The sequence below is a fragment of the Pieris napi genome, chromosome Z (genome assembly GCF_905475465.1).
Source record: "Pieris napi chromosome Z, ilPieNapi1.2, whole genome shotgun sequence".
NCBI lineage: Eukaryota > Metazoa > Arthropoda > Insecta > Lepidoptera > Pieridae > Pieris > Pieris napi.
In genome coordinates this window covers 2,743,061-2,764,832 of record NC_062259.1, presented here as the reverse complement: position 1 = coordinate 2,764,832, position 21,772 = coordinate 2,743,061, and the positions used below count along the sequence as shown (strand labels likewise).

General features: G+C 37.1%; 1 protein-coding gene across 2 annotated transcripts in view; it reads left to right on the top strand.

Moving 5' to 3' along the window:
• Positions 1-6,037: 6,037 nt before the first annotated feature.
• Positions 6,038-21,772, top strand: part of LOC125062625 (LIM/homeobox protein Awh) — a 33,768-nt gene continuing 18,033 nt past the window's right edge. For both annotated transcript variants that reach the window (XM_047668667.1, XM_047668666.1), the window contains exon 1: positions 6,038-6,141. In XM_047668667.1, coding sequence (XP_047524623.1) covers positions 6,136-6,141 — 6 coding nt within the window. In that variant the 5' untranslated portion in view covers positions 6,038-6,135. The remainder of the gene's footprint in view (positions 6,142-21,772) is intronic.

The following is a 21,772-nucleotide window of genomic DNA, read 5'->3' as shown; positions in this document are numbered from 1 at the left end:
ACATCTCGCCGCGCGGCTGCGTTCGTATAATCCCATTGAGCTAATAGTCTTAACTCCACAAAGGATCAAACGCAGCAATTTGACGCGCCAAATGTCACCGTCATTGCTACTGTTCACACTCTTTTTCACTGAGGTATATACATTCAAGTAGACGTAATCATATAAGTGTACATTGTATACATTTTAATACTATTTTGATTTTCTTAATACACTTATCGTCGCTGTAGAATGATAACCTCGTATGTCAAAAAACCATTTATTTTTTATTCTTAGGGCCTGTTTCACAATGTACGGATAAGTTCTACATAAGTTCCAAATTAGCTATTTATTACTTATTGGTAGGATAAACACTATTGTTGCGTTTCACGACTGTCAGATAGCACTATTCGTCACATAAAGTCCATCATAAGCTATGAGTCCGATGAAGTGTCAAATAGCACAATTTATCTTCCAAATAATTTATGTGTTGCATAGCTATTTGGTACTTTATCCATACCTTGTGAAACAGACCCTTAGACTCTTATGTCATTTCACTGGTTTAATCTTGAAGTAAGGACCAAATTTTACCATCTAAAACTATGAAAACACAATAATATTTCAACGTACATTTACGAAATGAATCATTTTTCGTTTCCTGTAATGTTTGGTTCTCTAGACATCTATTATTCTGACAGAGAAAATATGTTGTCCAATAGTAACAACTCTGGAATAGAAAACAAATAAAAAACTTTAGAGGTGTCAAGGGACACCCGGATGGAACGAAATTCCTTTCGATTAATTTATATATGTTAATTGGTATCATAACAGTATGATAGATTTTCTCGACACCAATCTTACGACGAAAAAAAAAGGACAACATCACGAGGTGTTCCCAGGCGGTCACCCATCCAAGTACTGACCTCGCCCGACGTTGCTTAACTTCGGTGATCGGACGAGAATAGTATTACAATAGCAAATAGCAAAAAAGTGTCGTGACCACTTTTCGTAAGAATTTTTTCCGTCTAGCCCCCTTTCACAACGCGCGATAAGGAACTTCGTTCCAAAAATAATGATGTATTGAATGGTCGTGCAGTCGTGAGGGACAGGTGAGGAGGGGAAGACAGCAATTGACATGACGAGGACAAGATCGACTGATTGTTAATAGAGTCCCTGAGGGGATCCTCGCCTATTTGCCTCCCCAGCCGTCGTAAACTCACCATGCATTTACCAAAATATATGTTGATACGGTGAAAGCTAAATAATATATAATCCTCATATTATATTTAACCTGAATAAAGTAAACACTACTTTTCAAAAGTATGTTTATGTACAATAATATATTTATTGCCATAATAATGCTTAATATCTTAATATATAACTCGTCACCTTGTTTGTCCGCTATGGACTCCTTAACTACTTAACCAATTTCAATCAAAAGCACACCGTGTGCAGTTTGATCTAACTTAAAACTTTTAAGTTAAAAGATATGACAGCTTACATCTTAATTTATTCCCCCAATATTATTTTATTGCAAATTATTTATTTTTATAAGACAGTCACAATTCTAACAGATGGCGCTGTGTTGAAAGTACCAACGTTTCACATAAGCTACAATTGGCATAACCACCAAAAAAACATGGTGGTCCCCATGACTGGTGTTCTCCTACCGTTTCCCTTGAATAGTTTACTACTATGTATAACAAAAACCTTAGCTACAGCAACGCTTGGCCGAGTCTGCTAGTTGAATATATATCATATCTAAGTATACCATCTTCTTGAAATGGCTTTTGTTAATTAAATTTAAATATTCCGATACAACTGGTCTTAGTAAAATCGCTTCGGCACGGAACCGGCGTGGTCACCCCAGCGGCGGCAGGCTCACGTAGTCCAAACTCAATTTAGCGCTGTTTTGTTACACGCCACGTTTTGATACCAGGATTTTTCCTTTATTTGCTCGCTTTACGCAATTTATGTGCTCTACATAAATCTAAACGACGAGACCCTTGTCCGAAGGCACGTCGTGGGCACTCCCACTGATATGCTGACGTCAGATTTAAATAGTTTGTGAAGAATATTGCTGTGTATATTAACAAACGACCTCGCAAACTGTCGTACTGCCCGTGTTGCATGTCCGTCCTTACATATGAAGTTGGCGTTTTGAATGGGAGGCACAAAAAGTTTTTTTTTTTAAATAGAATATATAGAATATATTTAATTAATCAAAGTATGTACAATGGTATGGCTATCTATGCAATTTTGCCATTTTATAGGTAGTTCATTGATCCCTTTACTAAAAAAACTGCCCGTGTTGCATGTCCGTCCTTACATATGAAGTTGGCGTTTTGAATGGGAGGCACAAAAAGTTTTTTTTTTAAATAGAATATATTTAATTAATCAAAGTATGTACAATGGTATGGCTATCTATGCAATTTTGCCATTTTATAGTTAGTTCATTGATCCCTTTACTAAATAAACATTCGGACGGGAATCAATAAAATCTTTGTAGGCGGTTTCGAATTCCCATCAGAGTTAATTTTTTTACCTAGCAAATTTCTCCAAATTTCGAAAATAATCTGTTGGAGCAAGGCCCGGAGAGTAGGGTGGATGACTTAGACTTTCCAATTGAATCTCCTCTAATTTGGTAGCAGTATGTTGAGGTCTAGCGTTGTCGTGAAGCAGCAGTGACCTGCGATTGACCAGCCTTGGTTGTTTAGCAGCTAGCTTTTCCATCACGGTTTGCAATTGAAGATAATAGACATCTGCCGTAATCGTCCAGGTTTAAGAAAGATATAGTGAACGACCCCGGCACTAGTCCACCAAACGCTCACAAGTAACTTTTTCGGAGACAACTTTCGCTTGGGGCACGATTTGGCTGGTTTGCCCGGGTTCAGCCATTGCAATGAGCACCTCCGAATATCGTACAGCATCCACTTTTCATTACAGGTAATGATTCGATTTAAAATCTCTTCATTATTGAGCCGGTTGAGTACTATAACGCAGCAGTCGACATATCGATAAATCATTGTTTTCGAAAAACAAATGCATGTGTAAACAACTGTAAAAAATTGAATTTGGAATTCCTAAAGAGCAGGGATTTGAGTTCAAAGTGGCCAGTACAACAAAACGCCAATGTCATATGTAAGGACCTAATACATATTTATTTACAAGTTTTGAGACAATGAATTACCATAATTCGCCATCTGTGTTTTCTATGGAGAGCATCAAGCCAATGTTTTAGATAAGTCATCAGTAGTGGTACACCTGTTCACAAATGTGTACAAAACGCAAATCTAGATAAATTGCCTCAATTATATTGATACGTTGGGTTGGGCAATTTTTTAGGGCGGTCATACACCCCCCGATTCCAATCAAAAAGTTATCAAATATCACGCCACGCGTTTACCCCTAGCGCGAGGTAACTATCATTGCAAAATGTACACCTTACTGTAATATGTTATTTACCCGTTTAACGAATAATATCGTATAGCATAATTGTCCTTTAGCCTTCATTGTGAACAGCAAAAAGACCAAGCCTCATATTCTGACTAGGTTTCGAGAAATAAAAAAAAAATTAATCGAAGCTGTGTACGCGAGCCGCCTTAGTCAATTCATTCGATTGTTATCTGCGTTGTGTTCGGAAGGTATTGACCTCGCGCCCTGCTATAACAAACCGCGAATTTGTGCATCCTCCCTCTCGCAATATTTGCACTGGGGAGAACGAGACGGAGCGCAGGTTTCGCGTAATGAGCGTCTGTTAGGCTTTCAATAGTTGCAAATCCATCGGTTTGATATAAGCTAATGTATGAATATTCTGTCTAAACTTTGACAAAGGCAGGGCTCTTCGTTACCACACCTTCTGCAAGATAGGAGCAGAAGTTGAACACCGATTCAAAGTCCGTTCGTCTGTGTAAACGTCGAGGGGACGGACATAATTAGAATTTCAAATTCGTATTCGCGATGAAAAATCGATCCTTCCGGCCAATCCGCTCCCTTCCGAGATCCTTTGAATTAAAAACGCTACGGACGCCCGGCGGAAGCTCACTCGCTATCGACGCCTGAAACTGCGTAATTACACAGTCTGCCCCCATCCCCTATCACTCCCTCCCCTTATTTACATACCCCTCTCACTCTCTGATTCCACATACATAGCAACACTAGTGTATTTTTTTAAGTGAAACTTCTTTAGGCGCATGAGGGTAATTTTTTTGGGAAACGTCACGAATATGTGCAGCGTTTTTGTCGAAGAAAAGGGAGAGAGCGATTGAAACCGATTGAGAGAGAGTGAGAAGGGCCTTACAGAAATTATATTTTTATAATTAAAATTTCGTAAAGAGAACTTATGAAATATTAGTATTTTATATTTTTGAAATTTCAAATGCCATGTGTTTTTATTATCGAAGAAATAAATTTAAAAAATTAAATGTATAATTTGTATTAATTCGACACTTTTAATATTTTAATGACAATTTAATTCATTAAATTCGCTCTAAGTCTTGGAAATCTAAAGTTTTAGATTTGTATAAATATGAACAAGACTTAAAAATTAGTTTGCCAAAGAAATTTCATTTCTGACATGGGACTTTGTACGCACGCACTTCTTTTTTTTAAACTTAGCTTTCTGAGTTTAATTTGAAGCAAAACATAAGAACTTGAAATAAGTCGTTATAATTGTTCCTAAGCCGAAAATTTAACAATTGCTGTTTTGTAATAATTGTCATCTAACTGCCCTTAAGCCGCTAATCATTTTCGTTAGACCCTCGCACGTATCATGAAGTGCCTCCATAAAAGAGTCAAGGTAAGGGTGTATATTGTCATACACATAATCTTCAAATATCATACGTTATTATATCACTATTGATTTTATCGAAGAAACGTATAGAATTTTTTTAAAAGCCGTTTCTAATACAAATCTTATCAATTTATTTTGTCTTAATCTGAGTGTTGAATTGAAATTCCATTCTATCAAACATCTACTGATAATAAATCGTAGTGTTTTTTCCGTTTAAATCAATAGAGCTACAACCTTAGGTCTGGGCCTCAGATTTCTGTATCTGTTTCATGATCATTTGGTAATCTAATAGGCAAGTAGGTGATCAGCTTTCAGTGCCTGGCGCTCGCCGTTGACTTTTTGGGTCTAAGGCAAGCCGGTTTCCTCACGATGTTTTCCTTCGTACGAGCGAATGTTAAATGCGCACACAGAAAGAAAGTCCACTGGTTCACAGCTTGGGATCGAACCTACGATCTCAGGAATGAGAGTCACACGCTGACGCCACTAGGCCAACACTGCTCAAGTTTTTTTCCGTATAGTGAAGAAAAATGCTTGTAAAGAATTGCAATTCTGCAAATGTCCCCCTGTCTGCTCATTAAGGGATCAATCGGAACACTGAGCATCCCTCACTCCGCATTCACAAGCAAATCTTATAATTGAGGAGTAGCAACGGGGTTGATCATCCTTACTATATGTATGTATGCATTTCTATCCCGCTTATACTCGTCTAAGGATATGAAATTGGGCCACTCAAAATGTGTATTAAATTCAAAATAAAACTAGACTTATGCTACGCCCTACGACGCCGCTACGCGCATGGCAAGCTTTGTCTCTATATAAATATATATATCGACATACAAAGATGTTCATTCATTTATTTAAGCCAAGACATTCTTATACGTTTAATTAATTCGCATGATTAAACAACAAAGAAATTATAATACCTAAGAGGAGAGCTATTCCACCGAAAAGCAACAAGATCCGGATTTGCGAGCCGCATAATGAGAAGATATGACATAGAGTTTCTTTCGCGCCATTACACGTGAGCTTAAAGAGTAAAGCTCACAACTTACAATAACAAACAAGCTCGGATACAAAAAAATGCAGATATCATTTCGATTTACCCATAGCGGAGTACACGACGTGATTGAGAGGCAAGACTCGGGGCGAGAGACACGCCCGCCCGCCTCTCCCGCGCTTGCGACCAATGGCCGCCCTGCGAGCTCGACGGGCCCGTGCCGGTACCGCCTCAAACCATTGAAAAACTTAGTTTCAACCTAACTATAGTCGCGGTCGGTCGTGCGAATAGGGCTGTGTATCATGTGTTGTTTCAATTGACGCTCTAACGAGTGGTACGTGAGAGATAAACTATTGAGTGCGTAACGAAAATGAAGGTAAGTGGTTCTAGATTAATTATAATTAATAAGCGAGTGGCCTATTGTGTACATTATGTAGTATTTCCTCTTACGCGTTATTTAATTAAGAAAAGACTGTGGGTTCGGTTTGTTAGGTCTCTTTGTGTTTCTGTAAAAAATTGTTGGTTTGATACGTGAAAAGTGTAAAACGACTTAAAAGAATCTTGTAAAACCAAATGAATGGGGATTTGGGATTAACTTAGACCTGTGTGTGAGTTGGGGACCTACTATGTTTGTTTTAGACAAACATACATATAAAAAAGTTGCATAAGTTATTAGGCAACGGGTGGTATACTGTATTTGAGAACTCCGCCGTAACCAACATCGAAGCAAATAATTTTAACTAATAATAAATGTCGAAAATTTAGATGTAAGGTTTCATCGACTTCTGTTATTTATCTGCTTAAAACATCACTAAATATATGTATCAACACAAAGCGAACCAATAAGAGTTTATTTATCAACTGTAATATAAAAACCTTTTCGACAATTAGGTATCAATCTCACTTACAACTTACTCCTATAGGAACCTCATGCAATATTTGTTGCTCATCTTGCGATGCGTTTGATATCTTGTACTTATAAAAACCTTTTTAATAATTTAATTTGAATTGTGTGCCAATTATTTTTTACGAAACAATATAAAATACAGGTCCGCCCGTCGGTTGCAGGAACACTCTCGGTTATATTTAGTCCCATTTGAATTACAAATGCGCCGTGTAGCGCCCGGGTCGGCATCTCTCTTACATTCAAACAACATTTTACGTTAATTAAATCTTAATTAGTCTCAAGAACACTTAAAGCCCTCGGTCCCATTAAATTTTTTCATTATTTGAATATTAACTAAAACTTCAGATCTATCACGCACTAATACAGGTTTGCAGTTTTTAAACTATAAATTACACGGTAAATGTATAACGAAATGGCGCTCAAAGTAAAAAAATGAGCCGAAGAAGATTAATATATAATAAATTACGTATACAATTTAACGTGAATGGATCTACAAAGTATAATGACGCGGAACGGTCTCGAGAACATACACTCAACATCCTCACACTGTATTTTACGACTCAGAAATGACGATCGATTCTATGAAGATTGCTTTCTTTCTCTAAACCATTTTGTTCATCAACCATTAGAATGGTTCATTAAATGACTTTTAATTTAAAGCAATGGCGCCTTATAAGTCTTCGCCTCAAATTTCTGTATCTGTTTTTTGATCGCTTTTTTCTTAATAAATTATTTCATATTGTACGATAGAGCAGTGTTGGCCTAGTGGCTTCAGCGACTCTCATCCCTGTGGTCTTAGGTTCGATCCCCAATGCAATAATGGACTCTCTTTCTATGTGCGCATTTAAATTCGCTCGAATGGTGAAGGAAAACATCGTGAGGAAACCGACATGTCTTAGACCCATATGTCATAATTCCTATTAGATTGAAAAATGATCATGAAACAGATTCAGAAATCTAAAGCCCAGACCTAAAGAGGTAGCGCCACTGATTTATTTTTTGACCATTTTCTAAATTCACACCGTCGATTTAACGACTTCAACAGCCGAACTCATTGATCGACTTTATGAAAGGATGATGTTATGAAAAAATCTAATGCTGCCGTTGTTTTATGAGATAAATTAAAAATTGTACCCATATTCACACAATTCCAAAATAATAATTCAACGCTTACGTCATTTGCCTCGCCAAAAGATTAACCGACGTAAGCTAAACTCATATTTTAAGATTACATATACTTAAGTTAACTTAAACTTATTCAATATTAAATACAACTGAGTACAAATATTTTAAAGAGCAAAGCGCATTGATGTGATGACAGCATAACTGAAATGCAACTTGTTAGATTTCTTAAACTTAAAACGCAAGTGATTTCTCTACTTATTTATTTATAGCTTCATATCACAATACAAAATATATAAATAATTACTAGCTGTTCCTTACCTTTCGCTGTGGCACATTGTAATTGAATGGTAGAGAAATGAAAAACAAAACAAAGAAAACATTTCATATAAGTTTAATTTTGCAATACTTGTAGAAGAAAATGATAAAATAAAAAAGCAAAAAAAAATGATAAGAACAATCCTTGATGCGGATTATATATCATGCTAAAATTTCAGGTCGATCGGTGCAGAACTTTTTAAGCTTTTGAAGCGTCCACAAACCAACATAACATTTATATATATATATATAGATAGATAAATATTTTTTTCCTAATCTACGATAACTCGATTCTGTGTGCTATGGGCAAAGGCCCTCATTGCCTTCCATTTTTCCTTATTGTATACCAGTCTCGTCAAGGTCTTTCCAGCCATTTCCATGATTTCATCGGCCCACCTTTTAAATAACCTACCTCTATTTCTTTTATAGCTTCTTGATTGCCATATTCTTACAATTTTGTTCCATTTATCTGCTCCTCTGTATGTCCAGCCCATTTCCATTTTAGTTGTTTTATAAGTAACGTATTATCTACTATGTCAATAACTTTATATATTCGATAATATTATTGATTCTTTTGTTTTTAATTATATAAGAAATAGACAAATTTGAACTGACCGAATATTTAATGTGTAATAGACATTTGCATCCGTCGGTCATTACTTAAAATTACTTAGACTCGAGCAAAAGACATCAACGGGCTCTCACTTATCATCGCAACTCAAAAACAATAGACTATAAAACTATGGAGGGGTTTTATCAAAGCTATGTCATATTGAAAGAAATATTGTTATTTGCTTAATATTCTACATAAGTTCCAAATTAGCTATTTATTACTTATTGGTAGGATAAACACTATTGTTGCGTTTCACGACTGTCAGATAGCGCTATTCGTCACATAAAGTCCATCATAAGTTATGAGTCCGATATGTCAAATAGCACAATTTATCTTCCAAATAATTTATGTGTTGCATAGCTATTTGGTACTTTATCCATACATTGTGAAACAGACCCTTAGATTCTCTTGTTAATTGTTGATTTAATTATTTGGCAGCTTAATTCGAATGTTGGAACGCGAATTGATAATTCATATTTTTTTATCAGAAGTCCCGACACGAAATCCGATTATCGATCGAGTGCGGGCCATAAATCGAGAAGATGTCGCCTGTCGTCGATTCGATACGTTTCCCCAAAGTTATTCGACAGAGAGAGTTATGGCGGCGGACGCTTTGGCCCGTAATGTGTTAGTTAGGTGTAGTGGAGCCCTGCGGCGAAGCCACCGGCTCAAAGACGATATTAATGATCCGAATGTATCTTCCGATGCGAATGTCTTCTTTGAGTATCGATTCTGACGGGTTTAATCGAGTCGCGACCTTTGGACCCTTCGCACGTCACGCTGACGATGCCTCATGTTTTCAGAGTGTCTTCTTCAATTTTCACTTTGTTTGCGCCGTAACTTTAAAGGTCGCAGGAGTGGAATATTTGTTTAAGATATTTTTTTCCAAGGACTAGAAATGTGTTTATTCATTATTTACATTCAAGTATACAGTATTTACAATTTTCTTAACGTAAAAAGTAATAAATTAAAGTAACAAATTCATTTTAATAATAAATTATTAAAAAGATAATCAAAACGTTTGGTCCCTGTGGCAATGTACCTTTAACGCTGGCAGCATTTCCTTGCTGTATTGCGATACTTATTCGTTGAGTCAGGAAAGTACCAGCTCTGGGGTCACCGGTACTATCTACTAGGCCAACTTAAATCTTTAAAAGGCGCGTGTGCACTTGAACCCCACGGACCAAGAGTCTTCTCCAAAGGGAACAAAATCGAAGTTGGAGGCTTATATTTGTGCCGTTTATTATTTCTGCTTGCTCTGCGGATGAGATATTTAGTTTAGCAGAAGTCGAATTGCTACTGCACTAGTCCAGTCCCGTTGACGGTCGTCTACCACTGATCCCCTCTTTCCCCGGACACTAAACGCACAGGATTGGGTTGTTTATTAAATAAACAAGAGCGGCCGTATTGTACCTGCGTGATTAGACAGTTTTGAGATTAGGGATCAACGATAGAATTATCAACTACTATTTCAATAGTAATAATTTCCTTTTAATTATTACGTTATTTCTGTTAGAAATTATTTAAAAAACCTTAACATATTATAAATATATGTTATAGGCTGTTTTGTACTTAAACAAGAATAAAACTACAAACGTTATCGATGTATAAAAATATAAAACTTAATAGTTAATATAATAAACGAGGCTCACATTTACACTATAATTTGATTAAAAACGTCCGACACTTTTGTATAACAATATTGTGATGATGCAGAGATTCATAGATGTATTCTGATCGATGATACATCGTCAAACATAGATACGGACCGAACAGGGCCACGGCAGCGATGTAGTTCTACTCAATATTCGAATTCAAGGTTTAGGTATGCAAACGCTTTGATTATAAACAAATAAAACAAAATGAAATTTCGTGTTATCAATACCATTTCTACTTTACGACGTTAGTATTGGAAAATGCAAGAGGCAATCGTTTTGTATTTGTGCATACCTCTGAGTACTATTTCCGGGATTGCGCAACGGCGAATCTATGGCGGGCGAGACGCAGTGCCGGGGGAGTTCCCCTATGTAACTGTTTGGGGCAGCTTTGATAGAGAACGGAATTTTGAACTGACGTGCAGTTCTAGCGCCGTGTCACCCACCTGGATGTTGACGGCCGCCCACTGTATGATTCCTCCACCTGAGAAGAAGGGTATCGTCGCGTATGGAGATATTATACCGGGACAAAAATTTAACTTTTCAAAGGTTCTCAAGATGTTTCCGCACCCGGGCTACAAAGGTGGTGAGAGCCTTTACGAATGTTACGATATTGGCCTGTTGAGGACAAGGAAAATCAGAATACCGCAATATGGTTTGCTAAGTGCAGTGGATCACACGACGATCATGGGACACGAAGTGATCGTAGCTGGGTTCGGGTTCACCAACGCAACGGAAGGATTTACTGATACCATCTCCGCGAACAAGACTCTGCAAGTTTTCAAAGGGATGATAAGCAGTTGTCTGGAGGTGGATTACCGTTTGTGTTCCCGATTGTGTGTGTCTTCGACGTGTGGCCAGGTGTCCTTGATTTGTGGGGGTGATTCGGGAGGACCTGTGATTCACGCGTCCGGTATAGTGGGTGTAAATGGTTATCACAATATCGATTATGACGATAAAATACACAAGCATTCGTTGGCGGAGGGCTCCACTGTGCTTCAAGCAGTCAGTCCAGTGATCGATTGGTTGACCACCACTATAAACGGCAAATCCTAATTTTCTACTAACGCTATTACAAATTATTAAACTGTGATTTTCTCTATTAGAAATGCTAGAATTATCATTGTGGACATTATTGTTGATAAATGCAATTTAAGCTTCACGATCATCTTTTACTATGTCGATAAATCATCACACGGATACATTAATAGTGCTCGATAGTGACGGACGGACGCACACAATGCATATAAAAAAGCCAAAGAAAACATTACATATATCACTCGTACAGGAATCTCGACACGAGAGGGTTGAGACTTTTTTATTCTGCATATTTGTACCCTTGTGCCTTGTGTTCCGTGGTTCGGGTTGACCCGGCCGGTAGACGGTTTTACCGCGGTTATAAAATAAATAATTACTAAGCATATGTCTTCGGAACTGATAGAATTTTATCGTCAACTAGCGACCCGCCCCGGCTTCGCACGGATGCAATGCTGATACTGAATTCAAAGTGCTATAGGACAGTGTTGCCAGATGTTCTCGGCGACGTACACCTAGACTAATTTGATTTCCCCCTAGAAATCCCCTAGGATGCCTTGAAATACAAAAAATAATAATTATTGAGTAGTGTTATTACTGAATTTTCATGTTATTTTAGAATTTGTAACTAATTAAATTCAGATCGTTCTTTACAGCTTAAACGCATATACAATTAGTAAGGTTATCCATAAGAGATAGACATATACCATCGCGGAGTTAACAGTAGAACTTTGCAACGTGTACAATACTTAGTACATTATTTTGATAAATCGCGTAGGGTTCAGCCTGCGTTTGCAATGTAAGCGGAAAAAATTTAATTATTTACGTCATTAGAAACCTCACAAATACACAGATTTCTCCACTATTTAAAATAAATAAATCAGTGGCGCTACAACCTCTTTAGGTCTTGGCCTCAGATTTCTGAATCTGTTTCAAGATCATTTTTAAATCTAATAGGCAAGTAGGTGATCAGCCTCCAGTGCCTGACACACGCCGTCGACTTTTTGGGTCTAAGATGTCGGTTTCCTCACGATGTTTTCCTTCACCGTTCGAGCAAATCTTAAATGTGCACATAGAAAGAAAGTCCATTGGTGCACGGCCGGGGAACGAACCTACGACCTCAGGTATGAGAGTCGCACGCCAAAGCCGCTAGGCCAACACTGCTCTATTTAATGGATGTTATTACTTATTATACATATAAACCTTCCTCTTCAATCACACTATCTATTAAAAAAAACGCATCAAAATCCGTTGCGTAGTTTTAAAGATTAAAGCATACATAGGGATATAGGGACAGAGAAAGTGACTTTGTTTTATGCTATGTAGTGATAATACCAGGCTAAACGGTCAAAACGGCTTGTAAAAGTTCCTTCCTTGTAATCCATTTCTCATAAAAATCCCTGGACTTCTTAGAATTGTAGCGGCGAAATAAAAAATAAATAGAGGCCTGGAAATAATATGATATATTAGTAGTTGTAATGATTACCGATATAGAGGGAATTATATTACTTTGTACATATTTAAAAAAGTTTATTACGTATACTATCAATGTAAGAGATGAAAACTTCTCACAGGAAAACAAGACAAGTCATAATAATTATATTATATTATAATAAATAAATAATAAATCAGTGGCGCTACAACCTCTTTAGGTCTTGACCTCAGATTTCTGAATCTGTTTCATGGTCATTTTTAAATCTAATAGGCAAGTAGGTAATCAGCCTCCAGTGCCTGAGACACGCCGTCGACTTTTCGACTGTTCGAGCGAATGTTAAATGCGCACATAGAAAGAAAGTCCATTGGTGCATAGCCTGGGATCGAACCTACGACCTCAGGTATGAGAGTCGCACGCTGAAGCCACTAGGCCAACACTGCTCTATATTATATTATACATACTAATAATAAATATAAAACAGTTATAGATACACATTTAATTTAGGTACGTGTTTACGATATTCACGATTATCTCGGAAAATATGAATTTTAATTCTCTCTCTTTGTCCATTCGAAAATTCCATTAAAATTTAATCTATAGACGTAAGTTGACATTTAATTAATGTATAATGAATCGTAATATAATATATGTTGCTAAGCGCAAAACTCAAAAACGGGTGGACAAATTTAAGTAGCTTTATGTATTCCTTAAATTCTGAGGATGGTTTTTATGGAGAGAAAAATCGGAAACATATACAATTTTTAGTTTTATTTAGTACTGAAGTGTTTATTCCAGTCTCTATGGGATAGCATAGCAAAATATTCCATACGTTGGTACGTAGCTACTAAAACGGTAGGCTAAGTAAAAAAAAAGGGTGCGTGTACTTATGTACGCGTGTAAGAAGTTATACTTCTTTGGCATTATTAAAAATTGTTTTTGATTGCGTGCAAATAATAAATTACAATTAAATTATCAAAGACTGGAAAAGGAGTCATTATAGTCAATAAAGTTCAGTTTACATTTAAAAATTTAATAAATAAATATTTATTGTTACTCTCTTACATTAAGTGTAACATAAATTCTATTATTATTCGAATGTTGTTTTTAAATTATGTCCAATGCCGTAGCATCTTCCGTGGGCAACTTCATTCTGTTAATTTTGTGTCACGGTGCGCGTGCATCGTAAAATTTCACTCTCATCAATTTTTCATAACGCGCCTAAAGAAGTATAACTTCCAAAATCATGTTAAGGCGAAACGAAGCTGGCGGGCGCATCTAGTAACTTAATATATTTAAAAATAGTAAGCAGAGTTTCGTGTTGATTGGGACCATAGTTTTCAAGACATAAAAGAAACCAACAATTCTACCTCAAAAGTTCACGTCACCCAGTTGTGGGATTCTAAACGCATAGTTTATCGGTGTATATCGTTTAATATCGTCGTATAATACGTTTTTGATTTGTAGTAATATAGATATACAGTGCATAAACAGCAAGCTGGTATCTAATTAGTTTCAATAAACATATAGACTATGTAACATAGAAGGTTAACCTAGGTAACACTGAAAATTTTTAGAATATGATAAACGGCTTAATGTAGAATGTTGCAACACATCGTCGCATTCGATAGAACCACTGAGAAAAGCAGTGGGCCGATTCTTCTTTAGAGGTGTTTTAGATTTGCCGCCAATTCACAAAAACAAATGACAAATTAATACAATATACTAAATTAGGTTACCGCAGAGTTCTAAAATTGAAATTAAAAAAAAGTTTTTATAAGCAAAGTTTCTATATGGCCAATTCTAATAATTGTCAGTGTTACCTACGTATATTATTTGTTTGAGGCCACTCAAAAGCTTAAAATAAATTTGTTTTAAAAAAATGTCGAATCGAACTCTATTAATAAGAAGGTCAAAAAATATTATGCTGACGATTGCAGCTATTTGATTTAGCACAGATCCAGTCCAATAATTATCGATTAAGAAATTTAATCTTGTTAAAAAGGCAATTTAGTAGAAATTTCTATTTTATAAAGGAATTTATTCCAAAACAAAAAGGAGTCAAAGTACGGCGGAGCTTAAAGGAATCCTTACAACACATTAGCATAATACACAACATCGATTATGAAGCGGGGGTTCGAACATTTTTCTTAATAAAATTATTATTGGAACTTGTAGCTTACAAATGAGTTTAACAGCTCGGACAATGGTGGCCGTTTGTCATGAACTCGGCACCTTCCCGCCTTAGTCGGCCTCGCGACGTCCGAAGGGGCTTTCAATAAATCTCATCTTCTGGTAATATTTATAGAGTCTACGTTGAACTATCCTTATTAATAACTAGCTAATAACGTAGGAATTCGACTTTAATTCGAAGTATCACGAAACTGGGCATAGCGGTATGATTTGCTTGCTTGAGCATATAGTACGTAATATATATCTGTCTTAAATCAGACAATGATAAGTACATTCATATTAGTGTTTCATATTTTAATAGTGTCTTCAAGATTTCTTAATAATTTAATTGCTTGTCCTGTAAAGTAATGAAATTGCATTTATCATTTGACCTATGGCCACAGATATAAATTACGCGTCACGTTGTTTGTCCGCTATGGACTCCTAAACTACATAACCGATTTCAATCAAACCGTGTGCAGTTTGATCTAACTTACAAGATAGGATATGTATATACTGTACGTGTATGTCTCTGAACTCCTCTTAAGCGGCTGGACCGATTTGAATGAGTTTCTTTGTATGCGTTTGGGTGGAGCCCTGGATGGTTTAGATTCACAAATCAGCCCGGCAGATGGCGCTTCAGCCGGTACTTTCATACTTTGTTAAATATCCTAATCGTTTGAAGTATCGTCCAGGATTTCTATCGGGTCCGCTAGTTTAAATATATAAATATGATTCTTTTGAGATTTTCTGTGTACCTATTAGGAAAATACTATTTTATGAAGTCGGGATGTTTCACAGCGACTGACCGACGACCACTAGCCCCGACCTGAATTTATTCTTAATAAATTATAGCTTCTACACTTATATTGTTTACCAAGTTATATACCTTGAATCGGAATACGTAAAAGCCCGGTCTCGCTTAAAAGGATTATGCGTGTCCCGTATGTAATTTATCAATTTGTGCATTCGGTATTTTATGAGCGCTTATAAACGCAGCGCCGGTACATTTACACCTCACAATGATAATCCTTATTAATGATGTCTTTTTCAACTTGAGATATTTTTAATGGTCTCGAGACACGCTTTCGTTCGCGAGGAAGAAAACCTTCTTGAATGGATCTTATCATAGTAATATCGCACAGAACTTTATGTGTCGAATTTCGAAACATTCTAAAAACAAAAGAATGTGGGTCGCGCCTCGAAGCCTGTGAGAAACCCAAACTTCGGCTGAATAACATCTTTATTATCGTATGACATGTTCTTTCTTCGACTACGACTTTACGCGCGCCAGTCGATCGAATACCAACTTTAATACCTAAGCATAAAGCTTTATTTAGATAACTCACACCTGTGTACACAGTGGGACAGTCGGGCAGTCACTTGTGTCAATTATTTCAATTTTTAATGTAATACGTTAAAGGACATTATTCCTTGTGCATAAGGTTTAAAGTTGCAATCAGTTCTCGCTAAACTAAATTGATTAAACAATATTGCGAGCAAATAAAGACTGTTATTTGGAAAATTCGACAAAGCATGAATAAATACGGTGGCCGCACTGTTGACTGTCGGCGAATTCAAATACTGGAAACAAATTAACATAACACAATTATGTTTTTTATTCGGCGCATAGTCAGTTTTTGAAAATACTTTTCCTGGTTAATTTAAGACAGTAGAAATGCCTTTTTATTCGGCACAATCTAAATGTAAGCGCGTGCTCCTATTTCACCATGCCTCCTGCTGATAGAGGAAAAATCTTTGTTTTTTATGTATTTTATTGTTATTAATTACTCAAGATGTCATGGAACATGGTGTAATAGTTGCAGCTCCTTACAAACGTTGTGGAAAACAAAAAACTTGGCGATTAAAGAGTGGCGGAGAGTTCTTCTCTTCCGTTCTACGCCCTTGATTTGAGAACTGGCAGTAAATGTAAAATTAGAAGCATTTCATATACATTTCTTTTTTGACGTTCACAAGTACATTGTGTTACCTATATGAATAAATGATTTTGAATCGCCTATGGTCATAGTCTACGAGTTGCGCTGGTTCGTCTGCGCACACGCTGCAATAAAACAATCATTAATTTTGTAGCACTCGTCTCGACCACCGGGCTCGGCCGGGATTCCCTTATTCCAAGAAGAATAGCGGAACAGCGGGGCGTTAGAGCGCTCGCAGCAAACAATACTTTAGGTATGTTTGCGTCGACAATGGGTGGTATTTATGTATGGAGGAGTGAGGGGGAGGGGAGGGGCGGGCACGAGTGGCACCCGCAGTGTTCACACCGATTCAAACTGTCGGATCTATTACGGCGATAAACATCGATTAGTTCATAAAGCTCATCCCTTGCTCTGAGTTATCGTTTCACTCATTCTATCAATATCACCGATGACACTTCAAAGTAGGCATTTAACAACCGCAGATCTCAGGCCCAGCTGATTGAGAAAAATGCTTTTTAGTTGATGGCAATGTTGCAATCATTATGACATGATTTTACACATTAAAAATAAACACGAGATCAGTTTTAAATTGAAAATACTAAAAAGTAATCGAATATTGTATCGATATAGGCACACCACTAGCGTTTTTCACTTAATCTATCAATATAACCGATGACACTTCAAAGTAGGTATTTAAAAACCGCGGATCTCAGGCCTAGCTTATTGCGAAAATGCTATTTAGTTGATGTCGATGTTGCAATCATTATGACATGATTTTACAAATTAAAAATAAACACGAGCTCAGTTTTAAATTGAAAATACTAAAAAGTAATCGAATATTGTATCGATATAGGCACACCACTAGCGCCGGCTAGCAGTTAACACCTGCCACGGGTTGTCTTTTTGCGATCCACTCGACTCGATATTATTTGTGAAACAGCCTTAATTACCAGCGCTTGATTTCATCTTAAAATTATTGAACTTGGTTTCGCTTTAGTTTACTTTGCGTATCTTCGAGTGAGGTTTACTGGACTGCGCTCATCAGAGTCGACCTTATTTGTGAGTAAGTGGCTAAGTTTCTCGGTGACGTCACGCCGAGGGCCGATGAGCCCGCACTATTCAACTTTTAATTAGTTTATAATATTGAAGAGCGCTACGCATATAAAAGCGCCCGCCTAATTTACAACTTCCCAGCCGAACGTAATTAAACAAAACTAGAATTCAACCGGCGCCTTCGGCCATTTGGAAAAAAGAAATTGGAAGTTTATACGTCAATAAGAGTTCGGAGGGCATTAAGGCAAATAGCGTCTGGCCTAACGGTTCGGGGCCGCTCCTATTGCCGCCAGAGTTATGGGACAGCCGACGGCCGCCCGCCCGCCCCTGTCACCAGGGCTGCCGCCTTCGCCAAAGCTTCAAATCCTACGACATACAGAAATACCATCTATGCTAAACAACTAGAAGCTTATAGTTGAACATTTCGTATTGCTCGGGTGTTAAAAATAAATATAAGGTTTTTTAATTTTAAAGTTTCGACGCAACGAAAACTTAAACGTCTCTGTGACAGCCCTACCACACGGCCGGCAATATAGGAGAGCAATAACCGTCTCTATAATCGATATGGTCCGCCATGTCTTGTTTAGAATGTTAACGGCCTTGTGAGTGCGGCGAAATCTTTCATTTTTGGGATCCCATTATAATATAGACGTTATAACATAAATCCTTTATTTAATCACGAACTGTAATATTTCGAAATTGTTTTTTCTGTATTGTAGCGCTAAAAGCACACATACAAACTCTCGTCCTATCCGAATCGTGTATAGAGTGTTTGAAACGAATGAAAAGACTATACAATTTGATGGACACGTTGGTCGCCAACTATATCCATTATCCATACATCTCCATCGCAACGACATTTACACGATGGAGGCGCGCCGTAATTGTCGGTAATTAGCCGGCGCGGCGGTGCGGCCGAACGGACAGACACACATTTATTGGCTGTTTATTGCTTAATGCCCGACCGATGGAGACCTCCATTCCGTGTAATAACCCAGCGGTTCCCACTCTATTTGATATTCTCGTTGAGATAATTAAAATATCTTTCATCGTCGCTGGACAAACGTTATTAGAAAATATATGAACGCCTCGTTTCAAATTGTTTCTGAATTCGCGAGCTACGGATGTGTTTATTTAGATAATAGCGGCCCGTCCCATCTTCGTAGATTTTTATTTAAAATATTTTGTAGATATTGATATGTTCTTTAATATTGTCGAACATTTTTTTTGTTCTATCATCAATCGTTTTCGCAGCGCATGCGATGAAAGATATTTTTTACACTTTGGGTATCATTATTGTAATTTTAATAGGGATCCTATTTTTTTTTTGCAATTAAAATAGCCTATATTAACCAGTGATAATGTAGCTATATAACACCTTCTGTCGATCCGAAGTGGTGGAGGCCTGATGACCTGTAACACAGATACTCTTACCTTTAGCAGGCATCAGTCTCACACAAACTAGCATTTTCCCTAGACAGAAGTAAGACAATTATTTATTTATAATAATATATGTACTCACTTGTTGTATGTACTCAGTTTTTATGAGAAATGAATAAAGATTATTATTATTATTTCAATGGTGAAAGTATTTTTAAAATCGGTCCAGTACTTTTTGAGCCAATTTGTTACAAACATACTGATTTACAAATCCTTCCTCTTTATTTAGTATAGATTATTATCGTAATATTGTTATTTATAAATTGTTATTGTTATTGTTGACTGCTATGTTTGAGACTGATTCTCACGGAGATCTATATCGCTGTCACTATGTCATAAAAAGTACAACATTTTCTACTAACGTGAATAAATTTGATTGTTTGGTTTTCTTATCTCGGAAACTACTGTTTTGAACTAAAACATTTTTTTGAGAGTACTATGTTAGAGGTGTTTATTAAAAAGTCATAATGAGTATGTCGCAATTATATTATTATTAAGTCTTTATTGCTGACACAGAATATAATATAAACACTTGTTTTAGATACATAACCTAACTTAATCTTATACATCACATGTGCCGGTTTTGGTGATCAGCGTGTCCTGTCAATAGGGTCCTTGCAGCTGCTTCCATTCATTTATAATGTTAGCTCTTCTTATCCAAGTTGTGGCTCCTATTTTCTTTATATCGTCTGCCATCTCTTTTCCTTTTTACATCTTGTAGTTGGCATTCTGTAATAATTTATTTTAACGTCGCAGTTAACTTTTGTTAAACACTATTTTATTTTATTTTATTTTTATCTTTCAGGTTTGTACACCTTTTTTCTAAAGCTAAAATGCAGTCAAAAAGTTTTATTCCTGATCCCTTAAAAAATCGTGTATGACGTGTATGACAACTACTGCGTTTGTTTTTTATAAATTTAAAGCCAGCTTCTAGAATCCATCGAAACTCTGGAATTGTGCGCGGGCGTCGTCTTCTTGAAACAAATAAGTTATTATGCGTTGAACAGTGTTGGCCTAGTGGCGTAGTCAGCGTGCGACTTTCATCCCTGAGATCGTAGGTTCGATCCCCGGCTGTGCACCAATAGACTATCTTTCTATGTGCGCATTTAATGTTAAATAACATTCGCTCGAGCGTTGAAGGAAAACATCGTGAGAAAACCGACATGTCTTAGACCCAAAAAGTCGATGGCGTGTCTCAGGCACAGCAGGTAGATCACCTACTTGCCTATTTGATTGAAAATAAGTTCATGAAACAGATTCAGAAAACTGAGGCTCAGACTTACGGAGGCTGTAGCGCCACAGATTTTTTTTTATTTGTCTGCGTACAAAGTCCCCGTAATAGTGGCTTCACGATTATTCTATCAGTCCCATCCATTGTCCCAGAACAGCTCATGATCTTACCGGCGGATGGAATCGCTTAATCGTATTCGGGGTCGGATATTGTGACTGTCTCTTTTAAGTCATGGACGACTCTTTCTTTTTACTGTTTATAATGGTGAAGCCATGCTTCGTCGATAGTTGAGTTAAAATCGGCCAAAAGTTTGTTGTAAAAAACCCAAAAGCTTTATGAAATTCTCAGGCTCTTTCTACGCATTCAACATTCTGGGCTCCGCGCGCTTCTCTTGTTTCATACCCAAATGGTTGTCTATAATATTACGGACTATTCCTAAAGAAACTTCCGTCTCTTCTTGATCTTTTGTTCAGTCACTTCCGAAGTAGGATGTCGTTAATGGAAGATCTTCTTCACTAGAACTGAAAACACCAACATGCAACCGTAAAATATGGAGAAGCACGAACCCCTAATGTTGCTCTCTCAAGACTTCACTTTCTTTTGCGAACTAGCGAGCTTTGGTATCGACTCCCGGTGGGGATCTTCCCCGCGAGATATGGCCTCCAACTATTCAAAGTTAGAGTACACTCTAACTTTCCTCCCTCAAAGGCAGGCAACGCACCCACTAAAATGGGCCTCCATGGGCTGCGATGACTGCCCGGGCGTACTGTAGGCTCGTTTTCCCCCTGTTATATAAAAAGATACCAGTAAAATATTTCAAACAGAGATATTTCACTACACTTCGAACCTAAAATTTTACCCAATTTAAGAACACGTTCCGTCACGAGATAAATTTATAAAACAAAAAATAATTAATTGTTTTTTTTTATTATTGTTATTATATAGAGAAGTATATGCCTAGACGCTTCAATATGCGGCCCTCATGTCTGAGGTCGTTGGTTCGGTCCACGGCTGTGCCACCAATGGAATTTGTAAACATTTGCTCGAACAGTGAAAGAAATCGGCTTGCTTTAGACCCAAAAATTGACGGAG